This window comes from Heterodontus francisci, chromosome 7, assembly GCF_036365525.1.
Source record: "Heterodontus francisci isolate sHetFra1 chromosome 7, sHetFra1.hap1, whole genome shotgun sequence".
In the NCBI taxonomy this organism is placed as follows: Eukaryota; Metazoa; Chordata; class Chondrichthyes; order Heterodontiformes; family Heterodontidae; genus Heterodontus; species Heterodontus francisci.
The window spans coordinates 124,155,831-124,181,246 of NC_090377.1; the positions used below are offsets into that span (position 1 = coordinate 124,155,831).

General features: G+C 43.7%; 1 protein-coding gene across 3 annotated transcripts in view; it reads right to left on the reverse strand.

Moving 5' to 3' along the window:
- The window catches only part of LOC137372303 (INO80 complex subunit D-like), a 93,177-nt gene that overhangs the window by 53,823 nt on the left and 13,938 nt on the right, over positions 1–25,416 (reverse strand). For all 3 annotated transcript variants that reach the window (XM_068036108.1, XM_068036109.1, XM_068036107.1), the window contains exons 2-4: positions 12,595–12,841; positions 7,583–8,397; positions 1,270–1,381 (exon numbers count right to left, since the gene is read on the reverse strand). In XM_068036108.1, the coding sequence (XP_067892209.1) occupies positions 1,270–1,381; positions 7,583–8,397; positions 12,595–12,812 (1,145 nt within the window). In that variant the 5' untranslated portion in view covers positions 12,813–12,841. The remainder of the gene's footprint in view (positions 1–1,269; positions 1,382–7,582; positions 8,398–12,594; positions 12,842–25,416) is intronic.

Here is a 25,416-nt window from a genome sequence, read left to right on the forward strand (position 1 = left end):
TAGTCAAATATAGAGCTGCCAAAGACATGCATAAGCGTTTCAGCAGCAACTGAATTGACACGGGTGGACTTGGGTGATATTACGGAGGTGGAAATAGGTGGTCTTAGTGAGGTGTGGATATGTGGTCGTCAGCGTACTTGTTTTCAGAGGGGCAGAATGTAGAAAAAAAAGAGGGCCAAAGATAAATCTTCCCTTAATTTTTTCTGGTGCTACATTTTCCTATTTCCCACAATAACCACCCGGTGCTTCTTGTGCCCTCGATCTTAGTGCTAGATTAGATACAGTTTTGTGCTGTGGGTCCATACCAACGAACAACAGCACTGTGGCAGCCGTAATACATTTCATGTAGGACCCTTGCAGTCAACAGATTTAAGAGGCTTCCAGCTAATTAAGCCAGGCTGAATTTGTATCCAGGTCGCAGTAGCAAACAGGCAATGTGTATGCAGCTGGACAAGCCATTCGTGTGCAATTTCTAAGATTTAAGAAAAAACAGCAACACAACAGAAACTTGCAAACATCTACCTATCACTATGATTACATAGAATGTACAGCACAGAAACAGTCCATGCAGCCCAACAGGTCTCTGTCAGCTATTATGCTGCACATGAGCCTCCGCCCACCTTACTTCATTTAACCCTATCAACATATCTTTCTATTCTTTTCTCCCTCATGTACTTATCCAGCTTCTCCTTAAATGTATCTGCTATTTGTCTTAACTACTCCTTGTGGAAGCAAGTTCCACAGTCTAAAGGAAAACAGTAGTTTTTCCTAAATTCCCAATCGGATTTATTAGTGATTGTTATCTTTACAACCCCCAGTTTTGAACTCTCCCACAAGTGGAAACATCCAAGTCTACCTTATCGAACTGCTATGTAATAATAAACATATCAATAAGGTCACCTCGCAACCTTCTCTAAAGAATAGAGCCCCAGCCAGTTCAGTCTTTCCTGATTGTTGCACCGTCTTGGTTTGGTGTCATCCTTGTTTTTGCACTTTTTCCAGTGCTTCTCTGTCCTTTTTGTTGTATGTACATCAGAACTGTGCATAGTAAGCATAATCTAACCAATCAAGGAGATCAAAGATGTACATCTACAAAAGGTCATTCCTTATTCTAAATGTGTGCATGCCCAGTACATATCACAGGCAAGTGGCAGTGCTGGCAGGGTTTATTTCAGTAGAAAAATGTCAAACGCGCCGACAAAACCAAGTTATTAGTTCCCGGACCAGGGTCCCAACAAGTTGCTGAATGATTACCCGGATGGTACTCACTCGGGCCGAATAGCTGACCACTTGTCCCGCAACGTCCACGCATACTGGCAAGGAGGCACACGTTCATCTTCCACCTCTTCCTCCTCCTCGCTGTCCTCGGACCAGTCTAGCCCTGTAGACAAGAAGAATGTCATCTCACTGAACCCAAGGCAGGATGCAAAGCATTACACTGGAGACCCAAGGAAAGGCTTTCCAAGTGATATCGAAGGGAACATGTGGGATAAATATCCACACAGTGTAGCGCAGGTAAAAACCTTGGAATCATTTAATAAACAAATGGATGATGAAGTACGACACCTTAGGATTTTTCTAGGAAGATGAGCAGATGCCCAAACACATTTCCAACTAATAATAATTCACAGGACTGTACTGACCCATGGAGTAACTGCCTTCCCTGTCCACTGACAACTAGTTACCATTTCCTTTAACATCACACATCAACCCCCAGAGTTACTGTCTCCTTTAACATCTCAAACACTGACCACTAGAGATCCAGCCTCCTTTAACATCACACACAGAATCCTAGAGTTAATGTCTCACTTAATAACAATCACTGATTACCCCTACCTTTCCAACCCACCAAGAGCTGCTGCCTCATTTAACATCTCACTCACCACTAGTTACTGTCTCCTTTATCACATACTGACCCCTCGAGTTGCTGTCTGCTTTTACAGCACACAGACCTCAAGAGATACTGTTGCGTCTAACGTCATGCAGACCCCTAGAATTATGATTACCTTCAACAGCACACATAGACCCCTAAAGTTACTGTCTCCTTAAAGGTCACACACTGACCACTACAGTTACTGTCCCATTTAACACACTGGCACCCAGAGTTATAGAGAGATACAGCACTGAAACAGGCCCTTCGGCCCACCGAGTCTGTGCTGACCATCAACCACCCATTTATACTAATCCTACATTAATCCCACATTCCCTACCATTCTCCTACCTACATTAAGGGCAATTTACAATGGCCAATTTGCCTATCAACCTGCAAGTCTTTGGCGGTGGGAGGAAACCGGAGCACCCGGCGGAAACCCATGCGGTCACAGGGAGAACTTGCAAACTCCACACAGGCAGTACCCAGAACTGAACTGAACTGAACCCAGGTCTCATTTAACATCACACATTGACCCCTAGAGTTAATGTCTCCTTTATGACACACTGACCCCAAGAGTTAATGTCTTCTTTAACATCACACACTGACCACTCAAGATATTGTCTGATTTAACACTCACACTGACTCCAACAGCTACTGGCTCCTTCACTGTCACACACTGATCCCTAGAGTTACTGTCTCCATTATCACACACTGACCCCTAGTATTAATGTCTCCTTTAACACTCACACTGACCCCGAGAGTTACTGTCTCTTTTATCACACACTGACCCCTAGAGATACTGTTTCCTTTATCACACACTGACTGCTAGTGTTACGATCTCCTTCAACACTCACACTAACCCTTACATTTACTCTCTCCTTCAACATCACTCACTGACCCCCAGAGTTAATGTCTCCTTTAACACTCACTCTGACCCCTTGATTTACTATCTCCTTTAACACACAGAGCAGAGTTACTGACTCCTTTGACACTCGCACTGACCTCTAGAGTAACTGTGTCCTTTAACATCACACACTGACCCCCTCCAGTAACTGTCTTCTTTATCACACACTGATCCCTACAGTTACTGTCTCCATTAACGTCACACACTGACGGCTAGAGCTACTGTTTCCTTTCACATCAAATGCTGACCGCTAGAGTTACTGTCTGTTTTTATCACGCACTGACTCCTAGAGTTACTGTCTCCTTTAACATCACACTGACAGTTAGTTACTGTCACCTTTAACACCATACTGACCCCTAGTTACGGTTTCCTTTAACATCACTGACTCTGAGTGTTACTGTCTCCTTTAACATCACACTGACCCCTAGCGTTACCGTCTGTTTTAGCAGTGCCAACTGACCCTTAGAAATACTGTCTCCTTTATAACACACCGACCCCTTCAGCTAATATTTCCTTTAACATCACAAACTGACCCCGAGAGTTACTGTCTCCGTTAATGTGACACACTGACCGCTAAAGTTACTGTCTCCTTTGACACTCACACGGACCCCTAGAGTTGCTGTGTCCTTTAACATCACACATTGACCCCTACATTTACTCTCTCCATTAACGTCACGCACTGACCCCTAGAGTTACTGTCCCATTTCGATGCATAGGGCAAGTACTGCCAGAAATAGTCAGTGCATTTAATACGTTCTAAATGGTGCCTACAGTACTGGCAAATGGTTAGTGACATTTTTTTTTAGAAAAAAAAAATGTCACTAACCATTTGCCAGTACTGTAGGCACCATTTAGATTTGTCCGAGATGGGCTCCTGCCCAGTGCTGGGGACCATATTGCCTCCCAGGGACTGTTAATAATCAGTTACCATGTCATGTGAATAATATGTTCATGAGACTTCTGTTTCTATGACATATACCAGTACAGAAACAGTGCAATGTTACCACAGCCTGAATTTAAGTGGGGCCTTCAAAACATAGCAACACACTTGTTACAAGGTCACTTTCACTGTGTCTGTAGCCAGTCACACAAACAAGGAACTTGCATTTATGTAGCACCTTTCATGACCTCAGGACATCTCTATGCCCTTTACAGGCAATGAAATACTATTGAAGTGTCATCACTGTGGCACTGTAAGAAACGCAGCAGCCAATTTGCGCACAGAAAGCTCCCACAAACAGCAATACTATTCTGACCAGATAATGTGGTTTTTTTGTTTGAAGTGATGTTGATTGGCCAGGACACCGGAGAGAACTCCCCTACTTTTCTTCAAATATCGACGAGATCTTTTGAGAGGTCAGATGGAGCCTTGGTTTAATGTCACATCCGTAAAATTAACATGCTGAAGACGAGTCTCACAGTTGCTGAGTTCTTTTTCAGAGTCAGCCACTGATTGCTGACGAGAATGTTAAACCTCCTTTAATTGCCAGGTCACAGCATCACATTACTTCCTGCAGACTCAACCTAATGTGGAGATCTCAGCGTTCTGTTAAGCTTGAAGATAATGTTTTTCTTACAAAGGATGATGGCCGTCAACTGTAAGAAATCTTGGCTTCTGCTTTTAATTAAATCATTAGTATCATAGAATCATACAACACAGGAAGCTATATGAACCATCACGCCTATGCCAGCTCTTCAAAAGAACTAGCCAGTTAGTCCAACTCCCCTGCTCTTTCTCCATAGCTCTGCAAATCTTTCCTTTTCAATTATATATCCAATTCCCTTTTGAAAGTTGCTATTGAATCTGCATCCACCACCCTTTTAGGCAGTGAATTCTTCATTCATTTTCATCCTAGGTAGGAAAGCAGAACACAGAATGCAAGTTTCAAACCCATTGCCTTTGTCCAAACCACTGCACCAACCTTACCCAGTTCTGGACTTGGCATCAAATGATTGCTCACTGAATTGGTTCCACCACCACCTAACTCGTGGTGAAAGAAAAGTGTGATTACAAGATAGGTTTATTTACCATGGAGTGCACTATCCATAATGGTTCAAGATAAACTTTGTCATATAAAGGAGCTCACACTTAACAAGCTTTTGGTTTTTCCAAAAATAAAAAACACAGCAGCACAAATTACTGCCATCCTCATCAGAAGTGCGCAAGGGAAGGAAATAATTTACTAGTAACCAAACCTCCTCTGTAATGCCCTTCATTTAATAGTTTTGGAAACAGTGTCAGTTCTTCCTACACTTTCCCAACTAAACCAAGATAGAAAGTAAGGAGGAAGAAAGCTTGCAATTCTGCAGCACCTTGCGTAACTTCAGGATGTCTCAAATCATTTCACAACCAATGAAGTTCTTTTGATGTGTAGTCACTGTCATAATGTAGGAAATGTGACAGCCAATTTGCAAACAATAAGGTCCCACACACAATGAAATAATCATGTGTTTTTGTCAAAAAATCTAGAGACATTTTACACACAAGCTTTTTAAGCTTGTAGAATGACAAAAATTTACAACACAGTAGGAGGCCATTCAGCCCATGGCATCTGTGCCAGCTCTGACACCAGAATCCTGTATCTTCCCCTACTTTGACTGTTTATATACACTTTCCCTTAAACGATGCCACAATTACTGCCTCACCCACTGCCTATGGCAAAGCAATACATGCTCCAACAACCTGTTATGCAAAGAAATTTCTCCTCACATCTGCATCAGGAAACAAATGCTTTTGTGTTGTCATAATAAAACATAAAACGCAGCTGGTATCAGACATAAAAGTGCCTTTCAGTGGCAGTCTGGCCATATCTCTCACAGGTCACGTCAACTTGCTATGGTCACTAAAAGAGTGAAGATTCGGTAATACTGTGCAACGGATTTGTACAAACACAGAAAGAGGACTGTGCTGGCAAATGTCTATCAGCGTATATCTGGTTACCAGAACTGAAATTATGGCACAGGAGAAAAGAGAATGAGCGATGAAAATGAAGATAAAAAGGAGAAACGCACTACTACACTGCCTCAGCTGCTGAAGTCCTCAACCATGACTTTGTTATCTCTGAACTCGACTATTCCAACACTCTCCTGGCCAGCTTCACACCTACCACCCTCTCTGAACCTCTGCTGTCCATATCCTAACAGGAACCAAGTCCAGTTCACCATCACCCCTGTGCTCGCTGTCCTACATCAGCTCCTGGTCTGACACCACCACCTCAATTTTATAATTCACATTCTTGTTTTCAAATCCCTCCCTAAATCTGCAATCTCCACCAGCCTTACAACCCTGTCGCTGGATCCAAATCCTCAAACTCCCTACATTAAAGCACTGTGCGTGCACCTACACCATATGGACTACAACGTTTCAAGGTGGCAGCTCACCACCACCTTTTCAAGGCCAATTAGGGATGGATCCAATTCTGGCCTCTTGCGCATCCCCGACTGCCTGCACTCCACTATCGGCAGGCGTGCCTTCAATTGCCTCTGCCCAAATTCTGGAATTCCCTGCCTACAACATTTCACCTCTCTACATCTCTCTCCTTGTTGCTCTTTGAAAACAAGAAAGCAACCAGGTTTCCAGCTCCCAATTGCTTTCCAGTGACCCATGTGGGCAGTGCAGAGGTGTGGACAAAATCAGTCATGGCTATGATGCCCCTCATCCCCCCCAACTTCATTGCAGTCAAACGCTTGGCGGCATTCAGCATGAAGCTTTGTACGTGAAGAGCGGCAATTTGCATAACGTACAGGATTCAAGGAACCTACTTCTTCTTCTTTGGCCTCCTTATCTCGAGAGACAATGTGGGTAAGCGCCTGGAGGTGGTCAGTGGTTTGTGAAGCAGCGCCTGGAGTGGCTATAAAGGCCAATTCTAGAGTGACAGACTCTTCCACAGGTGCTACAGATAAAATTGGTTGTCAGGGCTGTTACACAGGTGGCTCTCTCCTTGCGCTTCTGTCTTTTTTCCTGCCAACTGCTAAGTCTCTTCGACTCGCCACGCTGTCAAGGAACCATACCCAAGGAAGGAGCTGACACCTTCGGAGGAGAACGTACAGGAGAAAAGATTCGAAATGGAGATAAGAGCACCTGGAGGAGTACTTTGGTTAGAACGAAACATTTGAATTTACATAGAATATACAAGACAGAAAAGGTCATTCAACCCAACAGGTTTTTGTCAATGTTTATACACCACACAAGTCTTCACGCACCTTTCTTCAATAATCTATTTACGTCTCCTTATATTCTTTTCTGCCTCATGTACTTAGCTAACTTACCTTTGAACACATCTATACTGTTCACCACAACCACTCTATAACATAGCAAGTTCCACATTTGCACCACTCTCAGAGCCAAGAACTTTCTCCTGAATTCCTTACTGGATTTAATAGTGATTACTTTATATTTATGGCCCCCAGATTTGGTCTACCCAACAATGGAAATGTTTTCTCTACATCTACCCCACCAAATGCTTTCATAATCGTCAAGATCTCTATCAGGTCACCTCTCAACCTTCTCCTCATTGATGAAAAGAGCCCCAGCCTGTTTAATCTTTCCTGATAGCTATAACCTCTCAGTTCTGGTATCATTCTTGTAAATCTTTTATGGGTCTTCTCTAGTGCCCCTATATTGCTTTTGTAATATGGAGACCAGAACTATGCACAGTACTTGTTTAATTCATTGTTGCTTGTTTTCATTGAATCAGCATTGTTACATAGCAAGTTGCTTGGCTGCCCTGAGGCACACAATACAACATGATAAAGGATTGCATTTTGAGTGAAATAAATCATTAAAAAGCCTCACACGCTCCTACCTAAATGTGGGAAGAGATCCCGGTGTAACAGTTGCTTCTCAGCACAGAGCTTTGCTAGTCTCTGGAGCCTGTTCACACAGGCCGAGTGTTGCTTACAGACCGGCGTGGAGTTTGAAGCCTTGAGGACAACCACGTCAGGCCGGGGAGAGTCCTTTGCCACAGGGACAGGTGGGGGCAGGGCCGGAGCCGGCTGTGGTGGGGGCGGAGGCGGCGTTTGCTGTAGCGGCGAGGCAGACCGGTGGTGCTTTCCATTTGGCGAGTGCAAGGCCGGCGTTGTCGTAACTATACCATGGGCTGCCACTTGTGGCAAACTGGGAGTCGGGGGTGGAGGCGGAGGGGGTTTGCATAGCAGGCCCTGCGACAGTCCGGTGGGTCGGGGGGGACTGGAGAGAGGGGGAGTGCCAGCGTACTGTGGCCGTGATGGTGCAGGATGAGGGATAAAGTGCTCTGATTGCAGTCTGAAAATCTCGGGCTCACGCAGCAGTCGTTGCTGCTGTCGGTTCTGAGCCAGTTTGGTCTGAAGCTTCCGTTTGACAGTTCCTTTCCTCAGTACGCAGTCGTCGTCGTCGGGGAAAGCAAACGGATCATCGAGCTCATGCTCCAGGTACTGAAGAGTCAGCCGTGGCCTCTGCGGGGATCGCGTCGGCCCATCCAGACCATTTGCCGCCTTCAAGGCCAACGAGGGCACTGCCAGGCTGACTGCCATGGTAGCATCAGGGTGCAGTCTGGGGCGCACCTCTTCTAGCTGCTCATTCTTTTTCTTCCGCTCTTTTTTGGGCACCAAACCGAGGACTTGCAGGTGGCTGTTGCAGTATCTGTCAGAGAAGAATGAAATAGTCAGCACAGTAAAGGAACTCTGCTACAACACCAAGTACCGCACCTTGTTCCAGTCAGCTCCCATGTTCCTCCAAGCACTGGGGTCAGAACCATGATATTACTTGGTATAAATATTCCAGCTTTGCGTTGTTCCAGTGGGGTGGGGTGGGGCGGGGGTTAGGAAGTTGAAATTTTCCTGCTACATTCACTTGAACTGCGAAGAATATTCAGAAGTACAATTGTAAATTCTGTCCTCTCAAACTTGGATTGTGGTTAGCTTTTTGAGTCGAATAATACAGGGTTACAAACTGTGGATCATAGGATTACACAGAATTTGCAACACAGAAATAGGCCATTTGGCCCAAGGTTTGTGCCAGTGCTTGTGGTCCACATAACCCTCCTCCCACCCTACCTTAGCTTAACATAGTCTTCTATTCCTTTCTCCATCATGTGCTTATCTTGCTTCCCCTTAAATGCATCTATGCTATTCGCCTCAACTACCCCATGTAATAGTGAGTTCCACATTCTAATCACTCAATAGGTAAAGACGTTTCTGTTGTATTTCCTACAGCAATTATTAGTGGCTATCTTATATTTATGTCCCCTAGTTTTGGACTCATGCACAAATGGAAACATCTTTTCTACATCTTCGTAATCTTAGAGACTTTTATCAAATCACCCATCACCCTCCTCTTTTCTAGAGAAAAAGAGCCGCAGCCTGGACATAGATGTTTGTGAAATTTTTGTTTTATTTTGTCACTGTTGTCTTATTAAAAGGTTATTTCTCCTGCTGTCCATGAATGACGAAAAAACAATTCTGCAATGTTTGCTTTTGCTCGAGTGGCTGGTGCTGTCCTTTCAAAATTAGGACGCAGAAGTCCCTTGGAGTATGCGAGTACTCGTAGGGGAGGCCTCCATTCAGTAAGATTGGCAAACCACTGCACTAGGATGAAGTATTGCTGGATACAGGGCAGTAACTGGGGGTGGGAGAAAGTTGGAGCAATGAATGAAGTGCATCGTATAATAAATACATTGTGCAATATGAAAGAAAAATGAATAAAAGCTTTGGAAAGGCAGCAAGAAAAAAAATGCCCTAAGCTGGCTACTATCTTCATGTTTTACTAAGGGAAGGGGGTGGGTAGGCAGGGAGAAAGTGTATACTGGTGGAAGTTCTCAAGTTACAACAGTAAATGACACAATACAAGTGTGCAGAGGCACAATTTACAAAAGATGCAGGCAACAATGCAAGTAACGCTTTCAAAACAGCACTGTGGGTACTTTCATGAAGTATTATCTAAACAGGATGGGTGAAGGAGAGAACAAAAATGGACAAAAACAACTCTGATCCCAGAGGAAGAAATGAGGGTAAATGAGACATGCATTGGTGCAGCCAAATAATAGATTTCAAAACAAAATGTGCATACTGGTAAGACAAGGGAAGAGCAAGGGGGCAGCCATGTTATTTTTTTATTCATTCACAGGATGTAGGCGTCACTGGCTATGCCAGCATTTATTGCCCGTCCCTAATTGCCCTTGAGAAGGTGATGGTGAGCTGCCTTCTTGAACCGCTGCAGTCCATGTGAGGTAGGTACACCCACAGTGCTGTTAGGAAGAGAGTTCCAGGATTTTGACCCAGCGACAGTGAAGGAACAGTGATAAAGTTCCAAGTCAGGATGGTGTGTGACTTGGAGGAAACTTGCAGGTGGTGACGTTCCCCTGCATCTGCTGCCCTTGTCCTTCGAGATGGTAGAGGTCGCGGATTTGGAAGGTGCTGTCGAAGGAGCCTTGGTGCGTTGCTGCAGTGCATCTTGTAAATGGTACACACTGCTGCCACTGTGCGTCAGGGGTGGAGGGAGTGAATGTTTGCGCATGGTGTGCCAATCAAGCGGGCTGCTTTGTTCTGGATGGTGTCGAGCTTCTTGAGTGTTGTTGGAACTGCACCCATCCAGGCAAGTGGAGAATATTCCATCACACTCCTGACTTGTGCCTTGTAGATGGTGGACAGGCTTTGGGGAGTCAGGAGGTGAGTTACTCGCCGCAGGATTCCCAGCCTCTGACCTGCTCGTAGCCACGGTATTTATATGGCTATTCCAGTTCAGTTTCTGGTCAATGGTAGCCCCTAGGACGTTGATAGTGGGGGATTCAGCAATGGTAATGCCATTGAATGTCATGGGGAGATGGTTAGATTCTCTCTTGTTGGAGATGGTCATTGCCTGGCACTTGTGTGGCACAAATGTTACTTGCCATTTATCAGGCAGTTAGCAGGCAGTAGTCCAAAAATACTGCAGTGAAGAATTCTTTTCTTTTTCTTTCTTTTGGGCCTCCTTATCTCGAGAGACAATGGATACGCGCCTGGAGGTGGTCAGTGGTTTGTGAAGCAGCGCCTGGAGTGGCTATAAAGGCCAATTCTGGAGTGACAGGCTCTTCCACAGGTGCTGCAGAGAAATTTGTTTGTTGGGGCTGTTGCACAGTTGGCTCTCCCCTTGCGCCTCTGTCTTTTTTCCTGCCAACTACTAAGTCTCTTCGACTCGCCACAATGAAGAATAGACACAAACTAAATATATGGTGCTCTGGTCAAAGTTTGCAGCTCCTTCAATTACTGATGATTGTAACGACAAAGACAACAGTTAATGAACTGTTCCAAGCAGGTTTCGCAGTATTGCAGAAATAAATAACTCACTGAGCAAGGGCGTGCAGCCAAACACTTGAAATCAGTCTGTCGTCTCTATTCCAGGACAACGTTCATGGCAAAGTTCACCACTACCAGCAGTAGGCAATTTTATTTTGGGAAAGTGGGTTTTTTAATTTCTCAGTAATATTAGTTTTTTAACCAACTGTAAGATTTAACTTACAGTTTAAACTTCAAGCATTGTAGCTTACACCAGGTTAGCAAAAAGAGTTATTAAATAAATGCTTTCTCTTGCAAAAAGTTCACTTTCGCCTTCAGGAGACAGTTAATCTCACTGCCACTTTAAATGGAATTATAAACACTAAGAACAATGTTTAGTTTTTTAATGAATGCAAGCTGAATTAGAAGCAGCATTTCTCAGTAACTATTTATTAATTCTCTACGCAATCCCTGCTTCCCATGAGAAGCAATTCACAAACACTGTTTGTAGTAGTACTGGCAGCTTGTGCATGGCTTTTCAATATTCGTCCCATAGGTTATGTGGAGTATAATCTAGCACATAACTGCCAGACTGGGTTTATAGCAGGTGGTGAGAGCACCAACAAGCGGGAATAACCTAGCGGACCTCCTCCTCACCAATCGGAGATGCTTCTGTCAGCGACGGCATTGGTCGGAGTGACCGCCGCACAGTCCTTGTAGACACCAAGTCCTGTCCACATGGAGGACACCCTCCATCATCAAAGGAAATAGATTGCAGCCCACATTCTCTCAGTGGTGCCTTCCTGAACATGGTCATATTGTTAAACAGAAATGGTTACAGAGCAAAACTGACAAAAAAGGTCACCACGACCATGGACCATCTGCTAGCTTTCCAGCCGTATCGGCAGAGACCTAGGGAGTATGAAAGAGCTGCCCCGAGGCTCACATGATGAAAATCACCGAGGGAGGTCCTGCAGCATTTGTGGAACCGCACCCCAGTGTTCACTATCATCTTGGGAAGAAGAGAGAAAAGGAAAATATATATACCTTTTTCCATCTTATATCATCTTTTCGCATTGCCTGCACCACAGGAATGAGACACTGTGGAAATGATGCCACAGCTTGTAAGCATGTACACCTCCATGGAAAAGAGACAAAAAAGGAGAGGAGAGGACTGGCAGTGATTCAAGACGGTTTGACTGTACACAAATCACACAGCAGTAGCTTCTCGCTAGCAAGAAAAAAATTACGTGCTTTGGTAGGTAAATAAAATATTTTAAAAAGTCAGATTCTATCCGGTTCATCCCCTTTTTTAGGGATCATTTTACTGCACTGATTCTATGTGATCTGAGAAACTGGATATAATTTTAACCTCACTCACCAGGCGGGAAACCCATGGGATGGAGTAGAATGTCGACTGTATAGCCCGCCCAATATTACCATCCAGTGACTTGAACAAGTAGTAAAATTGTGTCGGGTGTAAAAGCAACGTTGCACTCAATATCATCAGTGTACCAACGGGCATTTAAAGTTAAGACTTCACCCTCCTCCCTTTCCTGCTGTTATCCAATTAAAAAGGTTGACTTGCCTTCGATCTTCAGATTTTGGGATAGGGTTCGTGCACCGCTGGCTGTTGTACTTGGCTACAAATTCACATTGCTTGAAAGGGGCAGTTTTGTCCTCCAGAACGTGGCGGATGCAGAATGCGTAGCCGTTGAGCCGGCGCTGCTTGCAGAGCTTGGGACTGTAAGAGCACAATGGCTTGTTATCGACCTCTGAGAAGTGTATGTGTTTGCCTTCATACATCACGTGATTCTTCTCCTTGTGAACATCAGCTACAGAGAAAAAGGCAGAGTGTCAGATGCAAGCTGTGACTTGAGAAAAGACTATGATTGTGCAGTATGGGGGCAATAACACTGCTGGACAGTGTGAATGGAAGAGGGTATGATGCATTCCCACCCTCAATTCACCTGCGGCACAGCTCCATGGGCACCTACAGCCCTCGACCAGCTCGTCCAAGTGGCCCATCTTCCATGTATCTGGCCATTGACCATTGGTCGGCTAATCCACCAAGGGGGAGAATCATGGCTCAGCCTGACCCTGTCGTTACTCGACACCTGCACAGATGCAGTTTCGAGCAGGTGTCACAGGATAGTGATCAGGAGCAGGAATTCTGGTTGGTTTTTTTGCCTCTTTGTTACCCAGCTGCAGCCGTGGCTCAGTTGGTAGCACTCTTGCCCGAGTCAGAAGGTTATGGGTTCAATCCCCATCTGGAGACTTGAGCACAAAATCTAGATTGACAGTGCAGTGCTCACTCCCTGTAATGTCAGAGGTGCCGTCTTTTGGATGGGGCGTTAAACCAAGGCCCCTCCTGCCCTCTTAGGTGGCACTATTAGAAGAGCAGCAAGGGAGCACTCCTTGGTGCCCCAGACAATATTTCCCTCTCAACTGACACCTAAAATACAAATGATCTGGTCACTTACTTCATTATTGTTTGAAGGATCTTGCTATGCACAAATTGGCTGCTGCATTTTCCTACATTATAACAGTGACAGCTCAAAAATATTTCAGTGGCTGTAAAACACTTTGGGACTCCCTGATGTTGTGAAAGGGGTTACAGAAATGCAAGTTCCTTCTTTCTCTTCCTGAACCCAGGTATGCTGAGGCCTATTAAGGAGCCTCACCAGCTATCCTGGCTAAGTTTTAAGCACAGACTAAATAGAGAATGTTGTTAATACATACTAGAAGGTGCCTTTACCCAAGGGACCAGCCAGGGAGCTCCTGGCTCAATACAGAGTTAACAGTAATGTCACCAACAGCCCGTTTCAAGAACACAAATTAAAAAGTATGGTTGATCAATATTCTGGAGAGGGGAGGGAGAACTGAAGAAGTTTCAGTCTGATTATTTGAATTTTTGCAGTTTCAAGATGAGACACACTAGTGCTGAGAAATTATACACTTTGGAAATTCAGTGCCTGCATCAAAGACACCCAGGTCAGGTATATGCAGTTAGATATAGAGTAAAGCTTATTCGACTTTATCCAAGTAATGGAGCTCAGCCCCTACCTCATGAAATCCTATTCCATAGAGCCTGTAGACACATATGCTGCTTGGTACCTCAACTACATTCATCAATGAGACTCAATTTAGCACATTTAAGTGCATTTCCATGGGGTGCCTCACCAGACATTTATTCATTCATCCAATCAATATTTATTTGCATAACATTTCAGAAAGCAATTCATTGCAGTCAGCCCTTTGAGGGATCTTGGCATGATAATGCGCAACAGAAGCACACGCTTTGCATAGGCACAAGAGGACAGCAGATTATGCAGTAATTAGAAAAAGTAACAGTACCTCAATGACTTTCACACAAATGCTAACCGTTTCAATAGAAAGCAGCCACCCTCAATTGTGCTGTTTGTGAACTACACCAATGCTGTCCAATAAAAATAGCTGACTAACCACAGTGATGCAATTTTAGCATATGCACCAAGTTTAGTAGAAAACACCTAGCATTCAATACAGGGAAATGTGTTTCAGGTGTGTATATTTAATTAACAAACATCTATCAAGGAAGTAAAGTACTCAATGATCAGAAACAGTCTGCTTTTCACTGTTCCATTTTACCAACAAACCGAGGTTAAAATTTACCTGCACTGTGTGAATAAGAGTACTGAGATCCTAGGCTTAATGACAGTGTTGATTATTCATTTTTTTAATTTATCAGAAATATAATTAGCCACATCTGGATACCCAATTAGTCACTTATGACGGACATACTGGACAATACTGAACATCATTCTGTACTTTCTAGGCTGGCTCATCCCAGGAGAAATGGAGGTAGAGTTCATGCATCTTCAAGGTCCCTTCCAAAGGGCTCACCTTCTCCCCCACCACCCCAGTTCATCCCCTCCAACTACAAATATAAAATGCATTCTCCAGTTGGGGTGCTGGGGAGAAAGAGGAGGAGAGTAACCTCACTCCCAGGTTTTTGCTCTGTCACCTGGAAATGTGAGGGGTGAATCTTCATCTGGGACGAAGCCAACTGTCACTTGACCGTTCTATTAGCAGTCTGGCTGAGACTGAAACCCCCACACTGCTCAACATGTGCCACAATCCTTTGGCAGTGACTCGATCAACTTCGTTGGTGCAATATACTACCTATACTATGCACACAAGGTATGCTACGCACAACATATACTGTCCACATTTAGTATAATACGACAAAGTATGCATATCCAATATACTACCCCATGACATATATACATACATAATATGTACTACCCACAGTGTGTAGAGAAGCCTATACGTTATAGACAAACACATGTCTGTGTGCGCCTGTGCATATTCATCTGTCGCTGGCAACACCACACTACATATTAATTATTAATCCAGTATCCAGAACCACTTTTTGTTTTTGTTAAGTATTATGCCACTGTTCCCACATGTCTGAGTGTGCAGCTCCCTTTTCCTGGCTTTGAATGGTCATCTCATCGCCAGCCTGGTCAATCCTCTGTTCAGTCACATCACTGTACTGTGGCAGATTGTCATGATTTACACGCTCACTCCTGTCAATTAGCTTTGGATGTAAAAGATCCCATAGCACTACTGGAAGAGAAGCATGAGAACTCCCTCCAGAGTCTTGGCCAATATTTATCCCTCAACCAACATCACTAAAAAAAAATTATCTTATTATCTCACTGCTGTTTTTGGGAGCTTGCTGTGTGCCAATTGGCTGCCATGTTACTTACATTTACAACAGTGACTACACTTTAAAAGTACTCACTGGCTCTGAAGTGCTTTGGGATGCCCGGAGGTTGCGCAAGGGCCTGTATAAATGCAGGTTATTTCTTTCTTTCCACGTGCTTTGATTTTGTACAAAAACCTCGCGTTATACTCTTAGGACATCACTTCAAACTGTTTTCATGATAACTGCCAAACCCAGAACCATCAATACTTCATACTAGTGCTGTACAGCTCTGCTGGCTGCTTTTCTAGGTTGAAGTGGATATCATGCAAGAGGTTCACACACGGTCCATTGAACTTTGTGAAATCCTTATGGAGAACAAAAGTTACCTGGAACGCGGCAGGGTGAAAATCTCACACCAGCAACATGTTTCAGAGACTGTAGTGACAACTCAGTGCAAACTCTTTTCAGAAAGCAGCTGGTTAAGCAGCACCTGACTAAGATTTGGGCCTTTAAAAAGTTGCTTCAGGAAATGTAAACCAAGTTATTTAAAGCAATGGTGCTCATAAGCTATTAATTCGCTTTGAAACAGCCAAGATAATAATTCTGTTATTGGAAGTAATGGGACAGTTATTATGCTGCAATTTCTGCATCATAACCACTAAATCCATTTTAACTGTCACAGGATAAAGTTCAATTTATAATCTAATAAACATAAAAAGGATACAAGAAATGCAACTAAAGATCTATTTTTCAAACTGTAACTGAGGCTTAATATCATTTGATGATAACAAGGCAATGATTTAATCTCAGATACAAAGATTTTGCTCCAAGTATTCAAAGCAGTATCATTTGAGGTCATCAATGAAACTGCACTGTGGTTCCCCACTGTGGACGATTAGTTATTCAATAGTTTAACGTGCTTAAGGTATCTGAATGTTGTGAATTTACGCAGTACAAGTCTGATACTCATGGTCTCCTCATCCTACAGTTATCCCAACAACATGACAGCCACAATAAATGAACAAACTTGCACTTTTATAGCGCCTTTTACAACTTCAGTATGTCTCAAAGTGCTTTATAGCCAGTGAAGTACTTTTGAAGTGTAGTCACTGCTGTACTGCAGGCAATATGGCATCCCATTTGCCCACGTGACCCACCTCCTGCTCCCTTGACTCCAGTCACACTAAACTGCTGACCATTCAACTTCTCTTCCTAGCCCTCCATGCTGGTCAACATTTTAAATGGTTTCCTCTTCTCAGGTACGATTTCCCCTCCTTTTTCAAAAGAGGGAGTCATTCACTCCTCAAAAACCTCGAACCTTCGATACTCACAAACTACAATCCCATTTCCAACCTACCCTTCCTTTGCAAATTGCAAGAACATGCTGCCACCTCTCAAATCTATGCCCATCATTCGTGCAACTCTAGGTTTCAATCTCTCCAACCAAGTTGTACCTACACAACACAGACTGGGGCGGTTAAAGGCAGCAACTCACCACCACCACTGCAAAGGCAGTTAGGAATGGGTAATAGTCTGGCCTTACCAGTAGCACCTACATCCCATGAACAAATTTAAAAATAGCATTCTACACTTTGCATCACTGAAATGGCCCTAATCAAACTTGTGAATTATATCCTCTGAGACCTGGACCATGCTGCATTTTCTCTGTCCTCTGTGCAGCTTCTAACAAGGTCGGCCATACTTTCCTCCTCCAACCCCTCTCCTTTGTTTCCAACTCAGTGGGACTGGTTTCACTCCAGCACAGAGATCTCACATCCATAACATCACCTGCCTGAGCCCACTTGCTGCTCACAATATCATTCAATGCCGGTGACCCCTCCAGTTCTCCTGGCTGGCCTCTCAAACTCAATGATACGTAAACTTCAGCTCACCCCAAACTCTTCTACCTGAATCCCATCATTCTGTCCTTGGGTGACCTGCACTGCCTCCAGGTCCCTCATCGCCTCCAATTTAAAATTCTCACCCTCACGCTTAAATGAGGGCATACCACTCCAATTCCTACATACCTTAGAACCTCTCTCCAGACCTCACTGAGTCTCTAACTCTACATTCTTCTGAATTCCCCTCGCCCTTTGCCACATAATTGTTGTCTGTGCATTGAGCACTCAAAGACCAATGTTGTGGAAATTCCACCCTCAATCCCTCCACATTTCCTGCCTCCTTTTAAGATTCTCAAAATCCATCTCTTTGACTAAGCTCTTGGTCACCCCTCCTAATACTTCTTTCTTTAGCTTGGCGTTCATCTTTTTCTTTTACCTCTCAAGTGTGTTGGCACTTCAAGGGTGCAATATAAATCTCAGTTGAATTTGATAGAGGGAGTTCTTCCAAAAACACGATTCCCCTCCCCCTATGGGTTCACAGGTCAGGCACTATGTGATTGACAATATTATTAGTAGACATGTTGTCAGTAGATATTATAACTTACAGAAGAGAGACTAAAACACAAACAGAAATATGATCGAGGGAGCAAATATTAACCACATCACTGCAGGAGCCGACTCATATCTGTCACAGAGTCGAGTGCGATAAAAGAGCTGTACACACATGCACATTGCTGAGCTAACAGGATTGCTGCAGTGTCCTGTGGCTAACGACTGCCTGTCTGATGTTAATTCAGCTGCCCCACTATACCGAGCTCAGTGACTTCAAACAGCCAGTTTTCTTGTCAATCTGGTTTAGTCAAGAAAAATAAAAATCAGGTCGAAAAGTGCAAGTGATATTGATGCAAATAAACTTCTAACAATCTGATGCTGAAGAGGGTCCCTGTTGGCAGCAGTAAGTCATTCTTCTGCCAGCTTTCTCTATGTCAGCCTTGGCTCAGTGGTAGCATTCTCACCTCTGAACTATAAGGTTGTGGGTTCAAGTCCCACCACAGAGATGAGAGTACAAAATCCATTTTTTAAAAAATTCATTCAGTGCATGTGGTCGTTGCTGGCAAACCCAGCAATTACTGCCCATCCTAACTGTCCTTAACTGAGAGACTTGCTAAGCCATTTCAGAGGGCAGTTAAGAGTCAACCACATTGCTGTGGGTCTGGAGTCACATAAAGGTTAGACTGGGTTAGAACGGCAGATTTCCCCCTTCCCTAAAGGGCATTAGTGAACCAGATGGGTTTTTACAACAATCATGGTCACAATGACATGGTCACCATTACAAATACTAACTTTTTAAGTTCCAAATTTATTTAATTCACTGAATTCAAATTCCCCAGCTGCCACGGTGGGATTTGAACGCTTGTTTCCAGATCATTAGTCTAGGTCCCTGGATTACTAGCCCAATAATATAACCACAATGCTACCATTCCCTGGTGGCTGACTGTCAGTAGTAAGCCACTGGCAAAGCTGCCATTTAGTGCCCATCTCTATAACTGAGTGGGCTTTCTAGGCTAGCTCAGAGGGCAGCTCAGGATCAAACACATTGGTGTGGGACTGGAGACACATATAGGCCAGACTGGGTGAGGACAATAGGTTTCCTTCCTAGAACAGGAAGTGAAAATGAGCAGATACCACCTGGCATATATAATTCAGAGACCTCACACCTGGAGAGGAACTCAAAGCACTTTTCCAAGTGCTAATAATGTTAGTGTTCTGACTTCATATAAATGAGCAAACAAATAGTACTTAAGCTGAGACAGGTTTTTGTGTGATTTTAATTGCATCTGCCACTGTTACAGATAAGTCTGTTAATATCCTAGCGTCATGCAGTTCCAGTTTGGAAGGGCAAAATCTACGATCTAAAATGACTGCTGTACATTTTTCAGTTTAAATGAATTCAGAACAATTGCACACCATTACACTTTGCTGAAATCTTTGTGAAACAAACCTTATTGATAGTGTGATTGTGTGAAATCATTGCTTTAAATACTTATGGTAACTGGAAAAGATTCAATGAAACCGCAGAGCCTAAAAATATGAATAACAGCTGAAAAAAGTCCCAGTGATTGCCTCAGTTAGTATTTCCTTTTAGGATAGTGGCATTCTGACTTGCTTTACAGGTCAAGTGGGAAAAGAACATGCAGAGTTGAGCTCTGGAATTTGCTCTCTGAACCTCTCCCTCCACCTCTCTCTCCTGCTTGATGACACTCCTTAAAACCTACCACTTTAACCAAGCATTTGTTTACATGCCATCAATTTTGTCTGACAACACTCCTGCGGAGCTCCCTTTGAACATTTTACGACATTAAAGGCACAGTACAAATATGTGTCATTGTTTTTGTTGTTAAATGAACTTACACCCATTAAACGGAGCTAGGAATGCAAATTAGTTGGGCGCAATATCAGAAGTATACATGACCTTGGGGAATGTTGGAAGAAAAACATAATAAGCTGACACCTGGATAGCACTACCTTTCCTCATAAAAAACAAACAGAAACAACCTGAAGCACCATGCTCACACATGCCAAGTGCCTTTGCTGTCCACATACCATTGGGTGTTGCAGCTGGAAACATGTGCTGCTTGTGAACTTGGAGCTAATAAGGATTGAACAAATGATTGGAAACACAGAGGTAAACTAAATAAAACATCCTTCACTCCCCCATCATACTCCATCTGACCAATGCAAAGAAAGTCTTGTATTTACACAGTGTCTTTCAGAACCTCAGGATGACCCAAAGCGTGTTACAGCCAATTAAATACATTTGAAGTGTGGTGACTGTTTTAATGTAGGAAACGCAGCAGCCAGGTTGTGCACAGCAAGGCCCCCACCAACAAGCAATGTGATAATGTTGAGTTCATCTGTTTTAGTGATGATGGTTGAGGGATGAATATTGGCCAGGATACCAGGGAGAACTCCCCTGCTCTTCGTCCAAGTAGTGCCATGGGATCATTTAAATCGACCTGAGGGGGCTGACAGGGCCTCGGTTTAACATCTCATTTGTAAGATGGCAGATCTGACAGTGCAGCACTCCCTCAGTACTGCAATGGAGTGTCAGCCGAGATTTTGTGTTCAAAATTGTGCTCGCTCCAGAGACTTGAACTCACAACCTTTTGACTCAGAGGTGAGAGTGCTACCCACTGAGCCACAGCTGACACCACAAATCAGTAGTACCATCCTGATCAACATCAACTCCACTCTTCCCTGCTGCCCACCTTGCGCCTCCCTGAATCAATGAGAATATTGTCTGGCTGTTGGTTAGATAATTAAGAAGGATCAACATCCTCAGTGTGAATATTCTGCCAAGATTTCTTCGCAAATCGTAAACTGAGATAATCCCCAATCATCCATGGAATTAAATGCATAAGCAAATCTATTTGGGAGGAAATGTTTGGATGTTGGTAACTTCCTCAAGCAGGGATTTCACTGAACGCCACCGGCAGCGAAGTGACTTGACTGACACTGGTAGTCTTACTCAGGGACTAATATTGCAGCGAATACGAGTTCAAATCCCACCTTGGCAGTGTGAGCACTTGAATTCTGCTTTAAATATCTGGAAATAAAAAAAGTATCAATAAAAGTGACGCTGAATTGTTGTAAATACTCAACTGGTTCACTAATGTCCCTTTAGGGAAGGAAACCTGGTATCCTTACCCTGTCTGACCTATATGCACCTCCAGTTCCATGCCGATGTGGTTGGGCCCTTAACTGCCCACTGAATTAGCCATTCAAGTGTCTCCACCTTATTCAGGGCAACTAGGGATGGGAAATAAAAATAGGCCTGGCCCACATCCCAACAAGAAAACACTTGTAAAAGCCTGCAATGATTCTTTCCCATACATTAAGGGAGGTCCTGGCCACAATCTCATGAAATGCATTAACTGCACAGGTGCACAATTTGTGAGTAGTTGCTTTGAAGTTGTCCTGTCGTGCAACTTCTCCCTTAGCACACACAAGGCTAAGTGACACCCAACAGGACCAGTTCCAAAGGAAGCAGCTCCAGCATATAAAAAGGCCTAAAGACAGTTCCAAGCGCAGGAGCCAGCTGGCAATAAGTAGGCAGTACAGCCAGTGACAGCACTGACCTCTGCAGCCATATCCAGTAACCATGCATGGTGCATCATTCTACCCACAACACAGTCTCCACTAACATCTAAGATGGCAATACTCACTGACCCACAAAGTGCCCACTAGTTGAAATAAATTTGCAAATAGCTTACAACATCTTCTGTCATACCATGTTTTCTTCGACAGCACCTCCCAAACTACCTAGGACAAAGCACACAGGTACACCCTCAGCAAACACTCCTGTAACTGCACCTTTCAATGGAGCTCACTGGACATCAATCAGAAAGGACAACACTGGATACTTTTCCCCTGGGGACACTGAGGTTGATTATAGTGTGCCTGGCTCAGATGGGCTAAGGCAGCTAATCTGATCAGCTACTCACCACAGACCTTGATTAGACAATTGCACTGAAGCAGTGGGAAACTGGGCACGTATCTGCAAACATACCCGTTCACCAGGCAACATATACAAATAAAGGCCATCACACTTAGCTCCACAAGATCCCTAACTCTGCATTAGACCCTCCCATGAGTAGATGGTAAACAGCATGAAAACAGAATCCATACCACAGCTTGTTAAACAGGGGAGAAAGGTTACTGCGGAAAATGGCTCCAAGAAACGAACGCAGTCACTATAACAAGAACAACGATTTTATTCATCATCTGGGCCACATTTCAGTGAACAGGGTGGTGGAAGAGGGATGAGAGGACTGGGTTAGAATGAGCAAAACAAAGTTCCATCACTAAAACAGAAATCACAAATTTGATTCAATGGTATCAAATGGGACGAAAAGTGCAATAGGAAAAGAATTTAACCATGAAGAGGGTAAAAATTCAAGGACAAGAAGCAATCAGCAAACATTGATGGTGGGCAAATTACTGAAATAAATTCCAAGACAGTGTAAATCATTTCAAGAGGCATGGATTAAATCAAGGACAGTCAGCATGGATTTGATTAGGAAAAGTTGCATCTGACTAACCTGATTGAACTTTTCAAGGGGGTAACAAGGAAGGTCGGTGAGCGTAGCACATTTAATGTAGTCTACATGGATTTTAGCAAGGCTTTTGACAAGGTCCCACATGGCAGGCTGATCAGTAAATTAAAAGCTCATGGGATCCAAGGAAAAATGGCAAGTTGGATCCAAAATTGGTTCAGTGGCAGGAAGCAAAGGCTACTGGTCGATGGGTATTTTTGTGACTGGAAGACTGTTTGCAGTGGGGTTTCACAGGTCTCAATATTGCATCCCTCGCTTTTCGTGAAATAGATCAATGATTTAGACTCAAAAGTAGGGGCATGAGAAAGATGTTTACAGATGATATTAAATTGGTCATGTGGTTGACAGCAAAGAAGAAAGCTGTAAACTGCAGGAAGATGTCAGTGGGCAGAAAAGTGGCAAATGGAATTCAATCTGGAGAAGTGTGAGGTAATGGGGAGGACAATCAAGGCAATGGAATACACAATAAATGATAGGATTCTGAAAAGTGTAGGGGAATCCTGAAGATAGGACAGATAGATAAGTTGGTCAAGAAGGATTTCCTTTCCTTTATTAGCTGAGGCCTAGAGTAGAAGAGCAGGGAGGTTATGCTAGAATTGTACAAAACACTAATTATCGACTGCATTCAGAGTACCATGTACAGTTCTGGTCACATTACAGAAAGGATGTGATCACACTAGAGAGGGTACAGAAAATCTCTTCTGATGTTCCCAGTCATGGAGAATTTTAGCTATGAGGAAAGACTGGGTAGGCTGGGTTTGTTTTCTTTAGAACAGAGGAGGCTGAGGGGAGATTTAATTGAGATGTATAGGATTATGAGGGACTGAGAACAGAGATAACAGCAGATAAGAAGGGCTTTTTTGGTAGGAAGACAGACACAATATAAAATAAAGGGTGCAATTCTAAAGGGGGTGCAGGAGCAGAGTGGGTGTATATGTGCATAAATCATTGAAGGTGGGAAGATAGGTTGAGAGCGTAGTTAATAGAGCACGAAGTATTCTGGGCTCCATTATAGGGGCATTGCATACAAAAACAAGGAAGTTATGTTAAAATTGTACAGACCACTGGTTCGGCCTCAACTGGAGTATTGTGTCCAGTCTGGGCACCATATTTTAGGAAAGATGTGAAGCATTAAAGTGATTGCAGAAAAGATTCACAAGAATGGTTCCAGGGATGAGGAGCTTCATTTACGCAGATAAATTGGAGAAATTGGGACTATTTGCCTTGGGGAAGAGGTTGAGAGGAGCTTTGAAAGAGGTGTTCAAAATCATGAGTGGTCTGGACAGAGTAGATAGAGAGAAATTGTTCCCATTGGTAGAAGGATCGAGATCCAGAGGGCACTGATTTAAGGTAATTGGCAAAAGGAATGACATGAGGAAAAACTTTTTCATGCAGCAAGTGGTTAGGATCTGGAATGCAATGCCTGAGAAGTGTGGTGGAGGCAGGTTCAATCGAGGCATTCAAGAGGGAATTGGATTATTAACTGAAAAGCAAGAATCTGCAGGGCTAGGAGGAAAAGGTGGGGGAATGGCACTTGGTAAATTGCTCTTTCGGCGAGCCAGCGCAGACACGACGGGTCAAATGGCCTCCTTCTGTGCCGTAACAACTCAGACTCTGTGATTCTGACTTATTTCCATGAGCAGAGGGGTCAATGACCAGGGAATAGATTTAAAGTCATTAGTGTAAGGGTTAGAGGAGAGTTGAGGAGAAATTCTTTTCCACCCAGAGGGTGGTGGGGGTTTGGAACTCTCTGCCTGGAAGGGTAGTAGAGGCAGAAACACTCATCGCATTTAGAAAATACTTGAATATGCTCTTGACATGCCGGAACCTACAGGACTAAGAACCAGGAGATGGAAGGTGGGATTAGACTGGAAAGTTCTTTTTTGGCCAACATGGGCACAATGGGCTGAATTAGCTCCTTCTGTGCTGTAAACCATAGAATGGTTACAGCACAGAAGGCAGCCATTCAGCCCATGCTGGCTCTCTGCAAGAGCAATTCAGCTAGCCCCATTCCCCCATCCTTTCTCCATAACTCTGCTATTTATCTTGAGGTGCTTATCCAATTTTATTTTGAAAGTCGCAACTGAATCTGCCTCCATCACCCTCTCATGTAGTACAGTCCAGATCCAAGGCACTTGCTGCATAAAACATTTTTTCTCATACATCTTTGGTTCTTTTGCCTTAAATCTGTCCTCTGGTCCTCGAACCTTCTACCAATGGGAGCAGTTCTTCTCTATCTACAACCCTCAGGATTTTGAATATTTCTGTCAAATCTCCTCTCAATCTTCTCTTCTCTAAGGAGAACGACACCAACCTCACAAATCTATCCTCCTAACTGAAGTCTTTCATCGCTGGAACCAATCTCATAAATCTTTTCTGTACTCTCTCTAAAATCTTCACATCCTTCCTAAAGTGTGGTGCCCTGAATTGGACACAATACTCCAGGTGAGGCCAAACCAGTTTATGTTTCACATCCCCTGGTATTTCAACTCATCTGGCCTCACATTCAACTGCACCTTGAATTCCCACGACACCTTTCCCATCCTTGCCTAGTTGGGAATCCCATGTGTTATATGTGCTATTCTAAAATATATGTTTTAAATGTGCTTTTCACCAATTTAAATTCATGCTGTCTTGCCCTTGAAGCTTAACTTATAATATCTAGGCTTCATTTGTCATTGATGCACCTCCTTCCCAGTCAAGCCCACCCCCATTACCTGCTGACTTCTCCTCTCTCCCACCTTTTCCAATGTATGCAC